The sequence below is a fragment of the Notechis scutatus genome, chromosome 1 (genome assembly GCF_049901735.1).
Source record: "Notechis scutatus isolate UNSWTSFEM ecotype Mainland chromosome 1, rNotScu1.2, whole genome shotgun sequence".
Taxonomy (NCBI): Eukaryota; Metazoa; Chordata; class Lepidosauria; order Squamata; family Elapidae; genus Notechis; species Notechis scutatus.
The window spans coordinates 237,241,722-237,260,894 of NC_142009.1; the positions used below are offsets into that span (position 1 = coordinate 237,241,722).

General features: G+C 40.1%; 1 protein-coding gene across 12 annotated transcripts in view; it reads left to right on the forward strand.

The window, feature by feature from the left end:
- Window positions 1-19,173, forward strand: part of TSPAN4 (tetraspanin 4) — a 797,106-nt gene that overhangs the window by 478,134 nt on the left and 299,799 nt on the right. For 7 of the 12 annotated variants that reach the window (XM_087950830.1, XM_087950829.1, XM_087950833.1 and 4 more), the window contains one exon: window positions 11,051-11,130. The exons of 3 other annotated variants lie outside the window; for them this stretch is intronic. In XM_087950830.1, coding sequence (XP_087806956.1) covers window positions 11,068-11,130 — 63 coding nt within the window. In that variant the 5' untranslated portion in view covers window positions 11,051-11,067. Of the gene's footprint in view, window positions 1-10,671; window positions 11,131-19,173 lie in introns of those variants that run through there. 2 more of the 12 variants (XM_087950827.1, XM_026668237.2) reach the window with 2 other exon arrangements.

Here is a 19,173-nt window from a genome sequence, read left to right on the forward strand (position 1 = left end):
TTTCCAGCTCCATTCCCCTGTGCAGGGCAACCAAAGAAGACCAGGCCGATCAGCTGGGACTTGGGAGGCAGAGAATAGATGGGGGGTGGGGCCAGTCAGAGGTGGTATTTGCCGGTTCTCCAAACTACTCAAAATTTCTGCTACTGGTTCTCCAGAACTGGCCAGAACCTGCTGAATACCAACTCTGATGCAAAGATTGTAAGGGTAAAAAATGGTCATAAGTCACTTTTTTCAGTGCTGTTGTAATTTTGAACGGTCACTAAATGAACTCTTGTATGACTACTTGTACAATCTTAAAAGTGCTTAATAAATGCAGGGAAATGCCCATTCACCGGTTTACAGTAACCCAAGTACTACAAACCGGAACATTTATTTGTCACCCAATCTTGGGGTGCATCTTCCTGAAGCTGAAAAAGAAAGTTAATCAGTTGTTTTTGGTGTGATGTGAAAGTGGTGTGCCTTTTCCAAGATAGTTTCTTAAGTTTCCAGCCTGGATAACAGCCCTGTGGTCTCTCATCCAAATACTATCAAAGGCTGACCCTGCTTAACTTCCAAGCCAAAGCTTGCTAAGCGCTGCCACCTGTTGAAGCTGCACCTAACATATCTGTAAATTTGCTGTAAAGTTTCTTTTCTTTTTTTCATCTGAGTGACAAAGAAGAATATGAAGGGGGTAGGTATGTTAAGTGATTTAATATATACAATTTATATTTATTTAAATTAGAGGGGTTGGGCATAATTTTGTTTTGCTCTCTCACTGCAGTATCAACCTTAGACGCCACTCAGAGGTCAAATGTGATGCTTCAGAAAAGGTGTTTAACCCCACTGGGATGCAAAAAAATAATCTTGTATATGAAACTGCAAAGGTGCATTTTCCTGAATCACAGCTAGATCTGATTGAAGAAAAATTGTGAATGAAATCAAGACAAGGAAGATTTGCTGCTTATTTGTATAATACAAAACTGTTCAGAATGCAAGTCTGACCATTTTGCTGTTGCACAGATTATTAACACTATCCCTGTCACTTGGGGAAAAAAAACATTTGGTTGCCATTTTAGCTAGACATAGCACTTTTAGGTTAAATGAAATACAATATTGCATTGCCCTCTTGGGGCTGGTGTCAGTTCCACATGACTGGCAGACCAACAAAGAGGTCTCAAAAACCAAATGCTGTTTGAGCCTCCCTCCATTTTTAGAAACTAAAAACAGGCTTATCTGTCACATGTTTACCTAACCTTTTCCAAATCTACAAGAGATCTTAGTTCCATGGCAAAGCACATATGGTACTTCTTCTCTCCCTCATATATACAATACAGATAATTTGATTATTATTTCTCCTGCTCTCCTCTTCTGGTCACAGCTTCCATTTGATGTCCCAGCAGAAGTTGGGAGTCTGGAAGAAGCCACAAAGCGAGCACCCAAATCTTTCACGGACAGTGCCACGTATTCTAGAAGAATATATGGAGCACTCATGGAATCAGAAGCTTCTTTTGATTTAGGCTTAATCTGTTTTTAGGTGGTCAAGTCTTTCACTCCGTCATCTTCTCAGCCTAGAGCTAAGATGCTTAACTGGGTATCACAACCATAATGATGTGGTACACACAACATTGAACTGGTATATACAACATTGATTGTATCCAACTCTAAATTGAGGGATGATCTTCCCTGGGCATTTCATGTAAATGTTAAACAGAATGGAGGAGAAATCTGAGTTTGGAAGCACATTGCATTGAAGCATGGCTTCGTTTTTTCCTCCCCCAAGAAGAGATTGCAACAGCTATTCAGAAAGGAGAAGAATCCATGTAGAATAGTCCCTCCATTGTCCCATCCTCATAGACATCCCAAAAGGATTCCATGGTTGATGCTATGGAACACATTGGAGAAGCAATGGGAAGTGTGCTCCACTCCTCACCCTCTGCTGCAGGTGATCCCTAGAATAGTCTGGAACTTGACTGAAAAGGATCCTGATAAATTGCCTGATCCAAGCTCCTTGGCATCTGGAACCCAGCCAATCTTGCCAAGAAAGATTTGACCGAAGAATGGCCAATAGTTATCTAGAATGATTGGGTCATAAGATGGCTTTTTAAGTGTGGGAGGGGCACCACTGCCTTCTTCAAGGCTGGCAGAATCACTCACTGTCAGCCTTCTGAGGTAAACCAGACAGGAAACATGACCAGATGAACTAGTTCTACTTTATTTGAGGTTACAACAGAATTTTGCAAAACCGAAAATCAATGTCACCCCATCTCCTTTACAGCCCAAGAAACGAAGGGAGAGTCTTTTCTGGGCTTCTTGTATCACCCACATTCTTGCTGTGGGCTCAGGTGCCTTTTATCTGACCATTCCTTTCGTTGTGTTTCTTTGTCCTATTTCCTATTTCCCAAGGTCATCCCCATATACCATACCCCTCTGAAAAACATGTATTCACCATTGCTATTCCTGTTCTGAACATTATTTCTAGAGGTGCTATTCAGCAGGTTCTGACCAGTTCTGGAGAACCGGTAGCGGAAATTTTGAGTAGTTTGGAGAACCGGCAAATACCACCTCTGACTGGAGATTTTACAGTGTCCTTCCCCTGCCATGCCCTCCAAGCCATGCCCACAGAACTGGTAGTAAAAAAAATTGAATCCCACCACTGATTATTTCTCTATTCTCTATTCTGAACTACTGTCTGTCCACCCCCTCATGACTGTCCCAATGATAAAAGTCAAGAGATAGAAATTTTGCTTTAGTCACATTAAACTAAAAAAAACAAAACCCTAATATTGTGAATAATATACATAGACACATTTCTTTAACCTGGAAATAAGGAAAAACTTTCTGACAGCGAGTACAATCAACCAATGGAACAGCTTGCCCTAGGAAGTTGTGGGAGTACCATCACTTGAGACTTTCAAGAAAAGATTGGACTCTCATCGGTCAGAAATGGTGTAGGGTCTCCTGCTTGGACGGGCTTGAACTAGATGACCTACAAGGTCCCTTCCAACTCTGATTATCTGTTATTCTTCCTCAAACAAGACAAATGTACTACCAAAGTTTTTGCTTTCAGCTTAAGAGGCATATGTAAACAGCTGAAATACTAGCTCAAGTGAATTTAGAAAAGAAAGAAGAGAAGGGTAAACATCAAATAAAATCACAGTAGGAAGGCAAGAAAATAGGATTTTTTAAAGATTAAGTTCAAAAACAAAAACTGTTAATAGACAGTATTCTCACATTGTTACACAAGATAAGAAAAGACACTTCAGGAAGAATGGAATTTGAAGTTGAGAAGAGAAATTGTGGGAACTACTCTTAACTTTTTTACCACCTACTTTTTAATCCAAATCTTGTCCCACAGATGGGTTTGGGTTTTTGTTTTGTTTTTTGCTTATAGGATTTAATTTTTCTTTCATCATACTTCTGCTTGACCCTTTAAGAATAATTTCTGTAATCCTTCTGCATAATACCCTCTTGCAGATGTGAAAAAGCTATTTGTTTTCTGCCAGGAAATCTACAAGTGAAGTTAATATGAATGCAATCTGCCTATTGAAGCAGTTCATCAGAAATATTTCCCAAGAAACGATTTTTAAAAAAATGCATTTTTACTTTGTGCCGTTTATAAAAAAAAGCAAATACAATTTATATAGGAATTATGTATTTATTTAACATGTTATAATTTTTGGAGCACATGGTTTCCAAGCAAGATGTATATGTACAGAAATCCATGGAAGTCTGCATGTAATACTTATACAGACTGTGAGGCAAAGTAAAGCATTATTTAAGAGAGGACCAACTTTTCTTTCATATGGGAGCTCCAGAGATATCTGGCAGAAAAAGAATTTCAGCTATGTTCTGAAAATAATTTTAAGAAGAGATTTCCTGCATGTACCACAGTGAGTAGACAGATTGCTGGTTTTTATTAGCTAGCAAGACAGGTTTACCAACAGAATCATCTCTAGATGCTGGTTCCAAATTAGGATAATCTCTGCAGATCATTGAGGTTAACTACATTAGTCCAGATGCTCCTCATGAGTAGACTATGGTAACTGTCAATTTTATTACAGGCTTTTGAGTGGAGTGGCTGAGAGTTGGGATTTACATCAAGCTCAAACTTGCAAAGCAAATTTTATGGACATTACATTTAACCAAGTGCTATATCTTAATCACATTTGAATTTGTTAAAAATTCTTTGCATATTAGAGCAATTAAAACCCTTCGGACTGACAAGTTTCTACCATATTCATTGGCGAGTTTGCTTCTCTTTAAAAGATCATGGTGTGAATTTTATTTGTAAAGTTTTGAAAATATGATTTTGGGGGGAGGTATTATGCAGCAAAAAGGGCTTAGTATTTGGATTTGGAAAATTAATAATGGATTAAGGGGCAGAAGGATTTGGAAATATTTAGATTTTTTTCATGAAAAAATGAAGATTGGTCTTGATTTTTTTTTATGATAAGGGGACCTTGAAGGTTAGATAGTAGAGCCAGAGGATTAAAAAAATTGAGCAAAAAATCCTTTGTGCAAATTTTTGAATATTTTTTAGCTAAGATTTTGGACAGAATGATCAGATGCTTGATATAATCAACAGAACATGTTCTTATGAAGTTGTAAAATAAGAACCAGCTGCAGTGGATGTTTATGAAATTAATTTGAAGGAGAATTGATTGTAATACAAATGGATTTGATGGAGAAACTAGTGTTGATAGAGTTTAACCTTTAAGAGCTCTTTTCAAGAGTAGGGACTTCTATATCAAGGCTAATAACCCACTCAATGACCCATAATTCAATTAAATCAAACTCTCGTTTTATAAGGTCTTGAGTACTATATGCCTGATTCACTCATTGAATTAAGCAAAATTTGTTTAACCATGATTTCTTGAATATGACTATGTTTATTTAATTTTATAAATTTGTAAGCCATAATTGCTGGGCTCATATATTACACAAGCCAAAAACCAGTTACCATATGCTTTAGGGGGATATGTGAGCTCAACATTTCTAAATCTTGCCTTATATTCCAATTGATAAAGGCATTTTGTATGTAAATTCAAGGCTCTGAGGCTGTAACCTTTGTAGAGTTTATATGTGAGTAAATTGCTTGTCTATTAAATATATTTTGTTAGGAGCATTACAAGTATTTTCGAACAAAGTATTAAAACATAATGCAGCTTGTTAGACTTTGGCTTACTACTTTGCAATAACCTGGCCGTTATGATTTTTAAGTTATTGACTGATGGCTTACTATTATGTTTGAATCTGACCATTATGACTGTTTGGTTACCCATGGTTAGGAAAGGTTTCTCTCCCCCCCCCCCCCCACATTTTGTAGCAAGTTTGTGGATTCATTAAACATATTTTATGTCAGCAGTTTGTCAGTTTTTGAGAGAGAAAGAGTCAGTGAGTAAGTCAGCAAGTAGAGGGAAGAGCATTTCAGTGTCACTTGTGTGCAAATATCCTGACTTGGCTTAAGTTAGCAATTTATCTACTTTTCCAAGGGTCATACTTGAAATCTAAGCTCTATACATGAACTTTCTTGTCTCTTTTTTCTGTCCTCCCCAACCTCAGTTTAGAAGAAGCATAGTTCATTTTGAATCAGACTGTTTTAAAGGCAGTATGGGATAGACCAGTGATGGCTAACCTATGACACGCGTGTCACTCGTGACATGCCAAGGCACTTTGACTGACACACCTGTTGGTGTGGGGAAAACCTGCACATTTAGAGGCTGCCTGTGCTCTGCTCCAATCCCTGCTCCCTGCTTGTTGCGTGGAGGCGTGGTGTCACCGCTGCCGCAAGATCTTTGCAGCAGAGAACCAGTTTTAACTGCCATAAACTGAGGTTTGTCAGTTTCATTACCTCAGGAACGCTACAGGAGGAAAGGAGATCCATGAGGTTCACAGCCCTGTAAGGTGGCCTTCCGATCCCCACATCCTGCACCTGCAGCCCTGAGACCAGGGAGACGAGCTTCACAGCCCTGTGTGATCACCCCAGCCCAGTCCGTCATAAACCAAATTATTGATATTTCTTGAAGTGACACACGACCCGAGGAAGGCTACACTTTTTCCTGATTTTCGACACACCAAGCTGGAAAGGTTAGCCATCACTGGGATAGACAATAAAAATTGTGAACTACTGTGTAGCATGTTATTTCTTGTACAAGCTACTTGTTTGAAATCCATTCCTTCTCCTCCTTCCCCTTAAAACTTCTGCTTTTAAGATTCCTTGAAAATGCCTGCCATCTCAATGTACCATACCTTCGGGAAGCTAACACTGATTTTTGTGCCCGATTGAGTGCTTTGTCCTATTGGTGTTAGTGCTTGTACTGCTTGTGTATGTTTGAATTGCTGATGCTTTGAACTTCAACAGTCTTCCACATCAGAGGATGCATCAGCATGTGTGCTAGCCAGCATATAAATGATATCAACATTGTAACTAGCAGCCAAAATATGGAAATGTTTGACAAAGAGGTTCTTTTGAGCAAAAAAAAAAAAAAAGGTTTTAAAATTTTAATTAATTAATTTAAATATGTTATATTTCAAATGCGACCTGCTTTTCTGATCTTTTGTTCTCTTTATTATTGTGGTTCGCAAGAGGGAGTGATGCTGGGTTCTTTAATATAAAATTGACAAATGCTTTTCTCATTAGATGTAATAATCCTCTTTATATCTGACTTAAACTATGGTTCTAAAGGTAGTTTTTGACAATTTCCTTTTTATAGAAGCAATCCCAGAACCAATTGATTGCTAAATAATATAGGGAACAATTCTCCATAAGCAAGAAAATTAACCTCCCAAAATGTGGGAAATTTGGTTTTTATCCGTTCTTTCTTGTAATATGCTCAGAGGATATGGTACATGTCTCCCCCTCTGCCTCACATTTAGAACAAACCCTCCGGGAAGATTAGCCTGAGAATGGTGAGGGCTAGGGGTGAAGTTTTTGGTACAGCATTGCTTGCAGGCTAACATTCTGAGGTACACAGAGAGCAAGATACCCATAAAAAGGCATCCATTTATAAAGTTGCATTTTCTATTCAAATTTGGCTAGAGGCCATCTAGGAACTTTTCACTAGCATCATTTGGCTGAACAAGTGCTACAAGTGAAAGGTTTAATAAGGAACTTTTTCAATACTCGTTATTCTGCATATACAATTAAGAATGGCATTAGAATTAGAACCACTGTGGATGCTTCTGTTTGCTAAGCCCATATGGCATACTGAAAGAGAAAAGAGATTATAGCCTGTCATGTTTATACATTTTGTGTAGTTCGAGTAAGTGGATAGCTTGCAGAGGTGACCTTGCAGAGAGAGGCTTGCAATATCAGCCATTCAATTTTTTTCTCTTTCCTGTTTAATTGAATAGTGTTCCTGATGTTTCCCCAAGAAAGATGATTTTGGCAGGAAAACATCTTTTGTATTCGGTATTATCTTTCTCCAGAAAGTGTTTAAATTGCTAACCAGTCACCTCTTCCTTCTGAGGATGATACATTTCATAAGCTGTGTGTGTTAAGTAAGTGATTCTTGGTCCTGAGAAGCTGGCAGCGTCCTTTAGGACTTTGAGCTGTTTAAATCCAGTGCTGCTCTCTTGTCAGTCTGATATTCTTGGAACCTTATCTGAATCCTTCCCATCTGAAAAAAATAAATAAAGTATTTGTAGATTGAGACATGGAATCATTGTTTTTTGCCTGAAGATAGTGGGCCAGAGGCAGATGAAAACTTGTGATATGTATCCATTCACATTGTCAATCAATCAATCAATCAGAATAGAGCTGGAAGGGACCTTGGAGGTCTTCTAATCCAATTCCCTGCTCAAGCAGGAGACCCTGAACATTTGAGACAAGTGGCTGTCCATCTCTTCTTAAAAACCTCCAGTGATGAAGTACCTACAACTTGTGAAGGCAAGCTGTTCCACTGGTTAATTATCCTTGCTATCAGGAAGTTTCTCCTTAATTCCAGGTTGCTTCTTTCCTAGATTAGTTTCCATTCATTGTTTCTTATCTTGCCTTCTGGTGCTTTGAAGAACACTACCCACTCTTTTCCGTGACAGCCCCTCAAATACTGGAATATTGCTATCATGTCATCCCTAGTCCTTCTTTTCTCTAGATTACCCATAACCCCGATCCTTCGTCCACTAAAGTCACTTTGTGCATTAAAGTAAGCAAACAGAAGGCAAATCTTGAGTTGACAATATCATGGCAGTGAAGTAGGTGCAGAACGCTATTTGTGCTGCTGCCAATTCTCAGCAAATTATGAGTCGCTCTAGGTTATGCACGCCTACTTCTGCTCACAAAATGATGCTTCCAAGTAATTATCTGTTCTGTGTACCTTGCAAGTCTTCTGCCATTGCTTTTCCTCAGACCTTCACACCAAATCTAAAAATATGTGTGGTAGAGGGATGCTGGAAAAGGGGAGTCCATTTTGTGCTTTGCAATTACTTCTGTGTTTCCTAATATAGGAACAATGTTTCCATTTTTAATTTCCTACGCCTTGCTTCAATGGCACTGCTTTCTTGTTCTCTAGTCTGTTCCAACTCTCAAATATTCTTGTGTTCTTCAATTGCTGAATGGAGATTTTCATTCAGCTTTCCTAACATGGCATTCTCTGTTATGAGGTTTGGATAAGAGCTAGCATATTGGCTGGCTGGGGATGATGGGAGATGTAATTCAATGCAGTTTGTGGAACTAACAAGGAAAGCTGAAAATGAACACCAGAGCCCCAGGGGTACCAGTACTTGTTATGATATGAGGAGATTGAACAACACATACTGTTGTGGCAGGCAGCAGGTTGTTGTCTGATATTCCAGCTCCAGAGATTTTCAACATTGCTGCGGCTACGAATCTTCTTTTAACAAAAATATGTGAACAATCACTATGACTTGCTACGTGAAGCAGTAGGGAAAGTGGATCATGCATAATAGCATGAATGAGGATCTACTTTGGTCTGATGCAGAGGCTATCCAAGGCAGAAATAGCAGAAGTATTTATTCTTCCATACCTAAAGGACAAAATCACCCATTTCTTTTATTAGAACTTCTCAGTGTACTGGTCATTGTCCTTATTGCTAGCCAAGGAGAACTGAGGTTGGATCCACCTGGTGCTTGATTTAACCTTAGCATTCCAACTGTCATTTCATTGATTTGACACACTGACCTTTCTCCAGGCATTCCACCCCTCCTTCCTCCACTCTCCCCCCCCCCCAAAGTATGCTAACCCTGAGAAAGAATCACTGGCATAAGTTTCCTTGGGACTTCATAGCAGAGATGGGAAGGTGGGTCTCCCTAGGCTTAATTTAGTGTTTTAGTCATAACCCATATTTCAAGATGAAAATGCCGCAGATGCAGAGAGGAAGATACCTACCCTTTCCAGAAACAATTGCTGGGAACTCAAATGTCTAGGCTGCAGTATAACACTGAATGGGGAAGTGCTTGGAATCTGGAGGGAGGGGGAAGAGATCCAACTTTTCAGTGCAAGCAAGTGATTGTCAGAGTGTCAGACTGTCCGCAGGAGGCAACTGTCCACATTGCCAGTGCAGGCATCCCAGATAAGAGTGCCCCTCCCCCCAAAAAAACAAAACCCTCCAAGAAAACTTAGGCATTTCTCATCCCCAAACCTACATCTTGCAGGAAATTCATTGGCTCCTTGCTTTTAGGGAGCAATTACCCTTAGAGCAGCAGCCATCAATTCTGTAGCCTCTTCGGAAGGGGCTATAAATCCAAGCAGCCTCTGTCAGCTGGGATGATTAAAAAAAAGAACAGAAAGGCGGCTTGCTTCTCCTGTACCCTTCTGCCCAGGATGGAGGGAGAATGCAGCTACCTAAAGAGGCAGGACTCTGGGCACCGAACGGTAGCTTCCCCACCTGTAGCCTGATTGGTTAAAAGCAGCTCATGGTGGATTTGCTGTGGAGAGGCGAAGGGGGAGGGTTTTCTTTTAAAGAAGGTGGTGATGTGGGGGGGGGGGAGAAATAGGGGAGCCCGTGAGTACATTTGATTGGCTGGGGGAGGGGGCTTGAGAGCTGGAGAGAGTGCTGAGCAGGCATTCCCGAGGTACGGTGAGGCGAGCGTCTTTCCTCTTGCCTCCCACTTCAGACGCAAGGACAGGCTGGCTGGAGCGCTGTGGCTGGGTTATATTAACCAGCCGGGAGAGGGGAGCACGACTGGGTTGGAACCTCCAGAGTGACAGCGCCGTGAATGAAGCGCCGTCCACTTCTTCCGTCTGTCCGAGGCTTCCTCTGTCCGAGGGGAGACGGGGAATCCTCTCAAGTGTCTCCGGGCAGAGCGATGGGACCGACCGGTGCAGGGCAGGAGAGCGGCTCGCTGTTGGGATAATCTGTTTCTCTTAGCCTCTTTCCTGTGCAACGTCCCTTGGTTTTACTCTTGGGGTGTCCTTCGAAGAGCAATGTGGACTGAAGGTTTTATATGGCACTTGGGATAATCCGCCAGACTGTCGCTCTCCCTTGCAAAACCAAAGCAGACCATTGCTCTCCCTGGGTCTCTCGCTCTCCTTTTCCCCTCCTTTTGACTGTGGGGAGGGGGAGACTGTGGCGCCAAAGACGATGTTTTCTACCCAGGAAAGACTTCGCCACAAGTAAGCCCAGGGGTTTCCTAACTCCTGGCTGAGTGGGTTTCCCCCGTTCGCCAACGGGGCTGCTTTTACAACTCACTTGACTCCTTGACAGAATCATGGCAGGCAAAAGAACCGCTGGCAGAAAACATTAGGGGTGGGTGGGTGGAAGCCAAATAAGGAAGTTGTGGAAAGCCTGCCCTCCCCAACAAAATAAAACTGCAAAAGATTCTTGTCAGGACTAACTCTGGAACACTTTTGACGTCACCATGCGCAGATCTAGCACCGATGAATCAACTTACCATAGGAGCCCTTCTGTGGACAGCAAGGATTACAGTTTTCCCAATGGCGCCTTCCGTCGCTACAGCAGCATGTACGGCGGCCAATTTGGAGCCGCAAGTAACTCTTTTTTTGGATTCCATACCAACCCGGGTCCTAAGGCCACCAAGGCTAAGTACACCTCCCCCAAGGGGAACAAGTATGTGGTCTTTTACTTGGATCTCTCCTTTATTTTTCTTCTAGAACTGAAGAGGTGCAGCATGGCTCACAACTGCCTGCAGTGCATTAAGTACCTCATGTTTGTCTTCAACTTGCTCTTCTGGGTGAGTATGTACCTGTGCATGGGTTTATTTAGCCCTTGGGTGTCTCCAACAAGTCTGGGGATAGTTTTCCTCTCCAACTTTTGGGCAGCAAGTAAATGGGGACAATGGGAGCTGGTTGTAGGCATTATACATCATGCACGCCGAAGTTGTAGACTGAAGTGACACAATTTTGGACGGCACCATTTGAGGCTGTGGGGATGGATTTCATGCTTTTGAATGCTCTGACACATGAGTGAGAAAGAGTCATTCATAAAGAACGCCCACACATTAGCAGGAAATTGGCAGGTGTCCTTGCTTCTTACATGCTGGCAGCTTTTTATGAGCATTTTAAAAGACGGAATCCCAACCCTTAGCATGAAGTGGTACAGTCCAGAGTCCTGCCACTTCATTTGCCCCTTTGCTCTCCATAATGGTAAAACCAATCTGGCTTTTGCTGTTGAGGTTGCTCGAGTTAGTGAGGACCATGCAAATATTGGTCCCTGTTTTGTTCTGTTTTTTCTGTATTCTTCATCATTCTTGTTAAGCTGCATGCATATTCAGATGCTGTTCTGGAGGCTGGAATTCATTGCACTTCTTGTTCCATATGAATTTGTGCCCCTGCTCAAGTCTCAAATGTGTTGTTAATTGCTGTGTGGGGTCATGTATCCAATCTCAGATTTGCATAGTCTCTTTAAAAGGTGGTTCTTGAAATACTAAGACACAAATTGATGCTATTCTGTGGTGATGACCAGGAATAATCTGAATCAATGTCTACATTGTGGGAGTGCATAGGAAGATAAGCTGTGCCCTTGTGCCTGATAGAGTCACCAATATTAGTGATACTGCAGGTGGAATTTAAAAGATTAGCAAGCTAGTACCTGGTTTTCTGCAGTAAGAAGAGACTTTACAGCACAGGAGTAGACTTACTGGGCAAAATGTGAACTGCACATCCTGGTAAGTAACTTCCAGTCCTGTGATAAGGTGTCATATTCCTTCATTTTCAAAGAGTATTTGAAAATCCTGACTATAAAGTCACCTTCTTTCTGTTCAATTTCATGTACCAGAAACAATGTGTTGACTTACAGATTCATAAAGTTGGAAGGGGGCCATTTAGCCCAATCCCCTTCTCAATGTTGAAATCCAAATTAATAATCCCAAACAGATGGCTTTCCAGCTTCTGTTTGAACACATTATGGGAGAATGCATTAATTTTCTTTAAAGCAACTAGAGTTGCATTGCTGATCATTTAATTGCATATGAATTAATTTTGCCCATAGAATCCACAATTTTCTTCTTAACACAGTTGCCTAGCATTTTTTTTGTAGAAAAATAGATAACCGTAGATAACTTTACTTTAGAAGGTATTAAAAGGTGCAGTTTACCTGAGTAGGTATAGCATTCTTTCAGAGGTTTTTTTTCCTTTTCTTTTCAAGAAGCAGAGTTAAAGACTTCTTATACTATACCTCATCACCGTATTCAGAATTTAAAGAATGAGAATGTTAAGATTGACATTAGGGGTGGCCTAAACAGGCCATATTTGCATGGAAAATTAACCCAGGTCATTTTTCTTCTTTTGGCCACAAACAAAACATTTCAAGCACATACAAATATTGGGGGGGGGGGGAGGGGGAGAAAAACAACAGCTGGAGCCTTGTTGGGAGGGAGGGAGGGAGAGAATGTGGTGGGATTGCTGGTTACTTTAAAAAGGTCAGGCTCAGATTGACCCAGAATCTCCACCTTTTCCCTCCAACAATGCATTTTCCTCTTTTGTTTCAAGGTGTTTGTGTGTTTGTTCCTCAGCGTTTATTCACTTGTTAATAGATTATTATTTTTTTTGAAACACAAGGAAGCTCTGGAGAAGCTGAAAGAAAATATCACTCAGCTCCCAATTCTCTGACACAGCTAGAGCCCTAGTGAGCGTAGCCAGTTTGTCCCAAAGCTTCTTGAAATGACAGAGAATCGGGTTTGTTGACCTTTTCATCCACCATCTCTTCTCCATCTTTTACTGAATAGAGAGCTCAGTCCACCAATGGAACTATATATGCAGAAGGAAAACAAAAACAAAAACAAAGATAGCCTTCCTTTTAAAAATAACCCCCAGCAAAGACTTAAAGGATATTTTCTGAAATTCTTCCATGAATCCTGCACTGCAGCGAAGGCATGCTTTTTATGGCTTGCAATGCAGACTTACAATGGGAATGCTGCAAAGGTTTTTCTTTTAATTTAACAAATTCAAGAAATGCTATTGTAGCATTTCTTGAAAACGACAACTAGAAATCATAGCTCTTTGATGTATCTTCTTTTTCTCAAAACTCTTGGGCAGAAAGGTGATGCCCGTGTCTCAAGGTTAGATCAGGAAACATACAATAATTTATTTGTGATACTAATCCATATTTGAAGTATACTGTGTGTATAAAAAAATGTTTCAATTTTTAATTTTTTATCTTTTTAGGGACCGGATTTGTGTTTTGGTAGTTTGATGGGCTAGTGTTCTTTAGCAATATTTAAGAATCTAGGGCAAGCTCAGTTCAGAGCTTCCATTTCTATCACGGTGCAAATGCTTTTTCGTTCAGGGGTATTCCTAGATAATTTTTAAAAACATTTTACATGTTCCACACAGGAGACCTTTCTCTCTGGCTCAGAGATGCTGCATTACCCATTAAAGTGACAATAGGCAGACACGCTGGCCTCCTTTTAACAAAAATGTTTATGTTGTGAAATGGAGATTAAATATGTGTCACATGTACACCTGAAGGGCCCATCGTACATCCAATGGTGAACAGATCTGTTATTAGCAGCTGTTGGAAAATAATTGTAATTGTTCTTATGCACCTGAAGGTATAGTTTTCCTTGGATCTGATCAATTCCTAGATACCTCCCCAAAAAGCTGCAAATTTTCTACAGTATTCATAGCTATGATTTATAAAAGATGTTTGGTGCTTTTATTTGCACTACTGTTTCAGTTCTTCCCCCCATCCCAATCAATCATCTACCTATCCATCCATCCATCCACCTACCCAACCTACCATCTTATTTATTAAATTTATATGCTTCCCATCTCGCCAAATGGCAACTCTAGGCAGCTCTATCTATGGTATATCTTTTTATTTATTTGTTTGATTGATTCATTGATTTCTATAGCCTCCCTCTCAGCAAATGACTGTATATTTTTATGATTGGTTTTGGACCCTAAACAAACAAATAAGATGAACTGACCTTCACACTAGGAGAATCTAGCAGTATGGCCATATCCTCACAATACCACGTGCTCACTTATGCCCACCATGCATCTCTTATTCACTCAAAATGAAGAGTATTTTAAGCCCACTTGCACTTTTGTACCTAGTTAATGTCATGTAGGAAGACAGTAGAACTTCCGTTTCTGTATCTTGTTCTACCTAGTTCACAAATTCTATTCAGGAGTGACCATTTGTATAAATTGGCCTTGTTCCAATGTTTTCATTGCAAAGGCACACATTTCTTTGCTTCTTCTGTATTTATCCCCCTCTAATTTTGAAAACAACAGCAACTTTACCCATATGCCAAGGGACAATTTGCAAGGCCTGATGCACCAGTAAGGATTGAGATGTGTGTGTGTGTGTGTGTGTGTGTGTGTGTGAAGGTGTGTGCACATTTGCTTAGATTTCTGAAATAGAGGGAAATGATGAAGTCAAGCAGCTGTGGGCTCAAGGATAATTGTGAGGTGATGGAATGGATACTTTGTTTGAATTATGCTGTGCAGCTCAATACTTAGCTCAATTATGTTTTGATCCAAGACAGGTTGCCTAAAAACAGACATTTCTAACCAGTTATGATGGGAAAATGGTTTTACCCAGTGTTGGGTTAGTGATTTTCTAGACATTTTAGGAGATGGGCAATGACATTCATATGGATTGTCTTCTAAGAAATGTCAACTATCCAAAAGGAAATGTGGTGCAGGAAGGAAACAGAGAAATAAAAGATGATTGAAAGTAAAATACATTGGCACACATGCATGCACACACACACACCCATTCACGCATGTATATGTGTCCAAAACACTGTTTTGGACTGCTGGTTGCCCAGAGTATACCCAATATACTTTAGACATCAGCATGGGTTTCACACAAAACTTTCATATATAGCTGGGAGATTTGCTTTTCTTTTAAAATATTCAGTGTTTTCTTCAGAATGGGTCCTTTTCTGTAATACTATACAATATGAACATTTCATATTTTCAGGGAACACTCTACTTTCAGATTCTAGTTTTTGTTTCTTATATGGTGATGCATTATATATAATGCTTTGGATTTCTCTGGAGAACTCAAGACAAAGCATAGAATAAACTTTACTGTACTGTATTTTTAGATCAACATTAACAATGGCAGGGCAAATTGTTTTGATGGGGCAGGGTATGCATATGTTTGCTATAGGAGATTTGACTTGCATGTCAAAAAATTTGTTTAAGTAAGGTAAAGTAATGATAGATTCTCTGGGAATAAAGTAGTGCAATACTCAGAAAGATAGCTAAAGTACAAGTATGGTAGCATTAGCAAGTGTTGGCTAGAAGATTAACAGTTCTTTTGCTAAGAGTAACCCCAAAGTAGATCTTTGCTGGCCAAAGTTGGGGAGAAATATGCTATAGGAGATTGTTGGCAGTCAAAAAATTAAGGAAAGTATAGTAAGGTGCAATACTTAGAAAGATAGCCAGACAAGTAAGATAAGGCCAAACCACCACCACCACTACCAGTTGTGCTCTAGTTACAGAATCAGGCCTGCCTGGGTGTATAAAATGCCACTGTAGTTAATGGAAGACTAATAGTGAATCTCCAACATGAGCTGGAGATTCAGTTCATGTTGTACCTGGGGATTAGACTACTGATTTTTTTCCCTTATTCCATAACTCAGAGATAGCCTCTTGCAAAGATGTCATTTTACTACAGACTTGCAACCTATCATTCAGTTAGAAAGTATTTCATAGAGGCTATCAGACCTTAAAACATAGCAGTAATTCTGTCAGATTGACTAGAACAGGCCTCTGCTAGAAAGTCTGGGAGTTACAGCAGGTGGGGGAAGGTTGCCATGGAACAATACAGTCCAAACCTTTCTGCAAATCAGAAGGTTTCCAGTTTCAAGAATGGTTGGTTCTCCCATTTTAGCACCAATTGAAATGGCTAACCCAGTCTGTTGTTAGCAATACATAGGCAAAGACATCGCACTGATAATGTTCAATAGAGTTACTCAAATGGAAACAAAAGCTGAGATAAACATGAATTGTTTCAGTAGTATGTCTGACACCAAAAGGCTAAACTCTGGAGAATAGTGGACCTATTTGGAAATTTGAGAACCTACCATGGGTGTTTTCTCCAAATGACTGTTGTGATGGTCGTGCTATCTCATAGATGTCATGGGAAATATAGTTATTTAAAAGCACTGATTTACAGGAATGTTGTTGACTAACCCATTAATCTTTTTCCTCACATAGGAGGCTTCCTACTCCCCTTACTTTGTCCTTTTACCAGACAGGTGGGCACACTTCCAAACAATTAACCAGGCTCCATTTTATCCATTCTTCTAAGAAAGCTAACAAAGTTCACTGGGGACCCAGAGGCAGTCTTTGAAACAGAGCGGATGCTGGAAAATAGGATTTCGCAGAATACCACTTTCTCATTTTAAAAAAACAAACAAATTGAAAATGCAATTTTAGAAGGGGGGGGGAATAAAAGACCTGTGGGACCTATCTGCAGGTATATTGATACCACTAGGATATCCCACTGGAGACTTCAAGTCTGTGTTATCTGCTCTTATAAGCTTTTCCATTTAAAATTCTATCAATTTCCACAAGGGTAGGGTCAGCTGTAATTGTATCAATAATTCTTGTGGCATTTGAAATTACTAGTGGTACTTATCCTAGACTGGATGAACATGTTTTACTTTGAATGCTACTTACACCTTGAAACATCTTGTGAAATATATAATTTATATCAATTCTATTGTCATAGTAGTACTATATTAATGCATGCCAAATTTCCATCAGAGAGACTCCTTACGGGTTATGGCTGGGATTCAACAAACTGCAGAGATTGCTCAGCCTACCTAAGAGAGATTAAAATGTACTGTATTGTTTTTTTAACAACAGCTCTACATGCTGTAAAACACATTGCTTTTTGAGTTAAGTAGTCTTTCCAAGGCAAGTTCCCATAGGACAACAGACTACAACGACTGAAAATGAATAAAAATTGGTCCGGTCTTAGGGTATGTTTAACGTGTCCATCTCACTATTTTTACTTGTAAAGTTATTTTAAAAGGTGTCCTAAACGCTCAACATTTATTTAAGATGTCAAGCAGGTTTGTCAGTCTTTTTCTGTTTAGTGATTATTTTATAGCTTGCTACTCTGTAGTGTAAGGCAGTGATCCCCAACCTTTTTTACGCCGCGGCCCGGTACCGCATCGCTGGGCACCGCGCCGGTACCGGCATCAGCTGGGCGCCGCCATCTTTTTGATGAAAAAGTGCTTCCGGTGAGCTTTCTACCGGAAAAGCTCACGGAGCGCTAAGCGCCGCCATCTTTTTTGATGAAAGCGTGCTTCCGGTGACCTTTCTACCGGAAAAGCTCACGGAAGCACTTTTCATCAAAAAGATGGCGGCGCCACAACCAGCGCAGTAGACTTGTTCAGCGACGTACCGTCGCGGACCGGTGGTTGGGGACCCCTGGTGTAAGGGCCTCCCAACCCCCAGACCATGGCTTATTTGGAACTGGGCCATGCAAGCGGCGGACTGGCGGGCACACACATGTGTGCCAGCCTGCCACTCGCATGGCTCAGCTCGGTTTTTATGTGCCATTTCCCTTGAACTTGTACAGAGCCATTTGCTGTCTTCATCAAGGTTGTGGTAGGTGAACAATCATTGCTTGCCATTCTTCATTATAGAATACTTTCGAATAGAATAGAATACTTTATTGGCCAAGTGTGATTGGGCACACAAGGAATTTGTCTTGGTGTAAATACTCTCAGTGGTCATAAAAGAAAAGATACATTCATCAAGAGTCAGGAATCATAAGGTACAACACTTAATGATAGTCATAGGGTACAATAAGCAATCAAGCATACTAGGAAACAGTCAATATAAATAGTAAGGATACAAGCGACAAAGTTACAGTCATACAGTCACAAGTTGGAGGGGATGGGTGATAAGGAGTAATGACAAGATTAACAGTAATAATAGTGCAGACTTTGTAATAGTTGAACAGTGTTGAGAGAATTATTTGTTTAGCAGAGTGATGGCTTTTGGGGAAAAACTGTTCTTGTGTCTAGTTGTTCTGGTGTGCAGTGCTCTATAACGTCGTTTTGAGGGAAGGAGTTGAAACAGTTTATGTCCAGGATGTGAGGGGTCTGTAAATATTTTCACAGCCCTCTTTTTGACTAGTGCAGTATACAGGTCCTCGATTGAAGGCAGGTTGGTAGTAATTGTTTTTTCTCCAGTCCTAATTACTTTCTGAAGTCTGTGTCTGTCCTGTTGGGATGCAGAACCAAACCAGACAGTTATAGAGGTGCAGATGACAGACTCAATCATTTTTATTATTATTATTATTATTATTATTATTATTATTATTATTATTATTATTATTATTATTATTATTATTATTATTATTATTATTATTAACTACATCTCTGAAACAGCCTGGCAAACCCACTGTTATCCTCTTTGTTCAAAATTCTGGTCTTCTTGACCCCAGGCCATAATTTATACAGCTGTTTCCCATTCTGCGGACACACAACATGGGTGAATAAAGGTGGGACAATAAAGGGATCTCTTACTCTTGCCACAATAAGGGCTGAGTACCAGTGAGGTACATTAGAGAGAAAAGACCCAAGCTGTTTTCAAAATCCATCACTTTAGCCTCTAATGTAAATATATTCCCTCATCCCTCTTTCTCTCTCTTTTAAGTTCTGTTGATTGAGCAAATAGTATTTTACTCCATTAGTATGTTTGTATACAATATACATTAGCCACATGGAACTGACAAAATGTTAAGCATTACAAATTGTGAAATAGGGGATAAAACTGGTATTTTTCTGGTTTCGAAG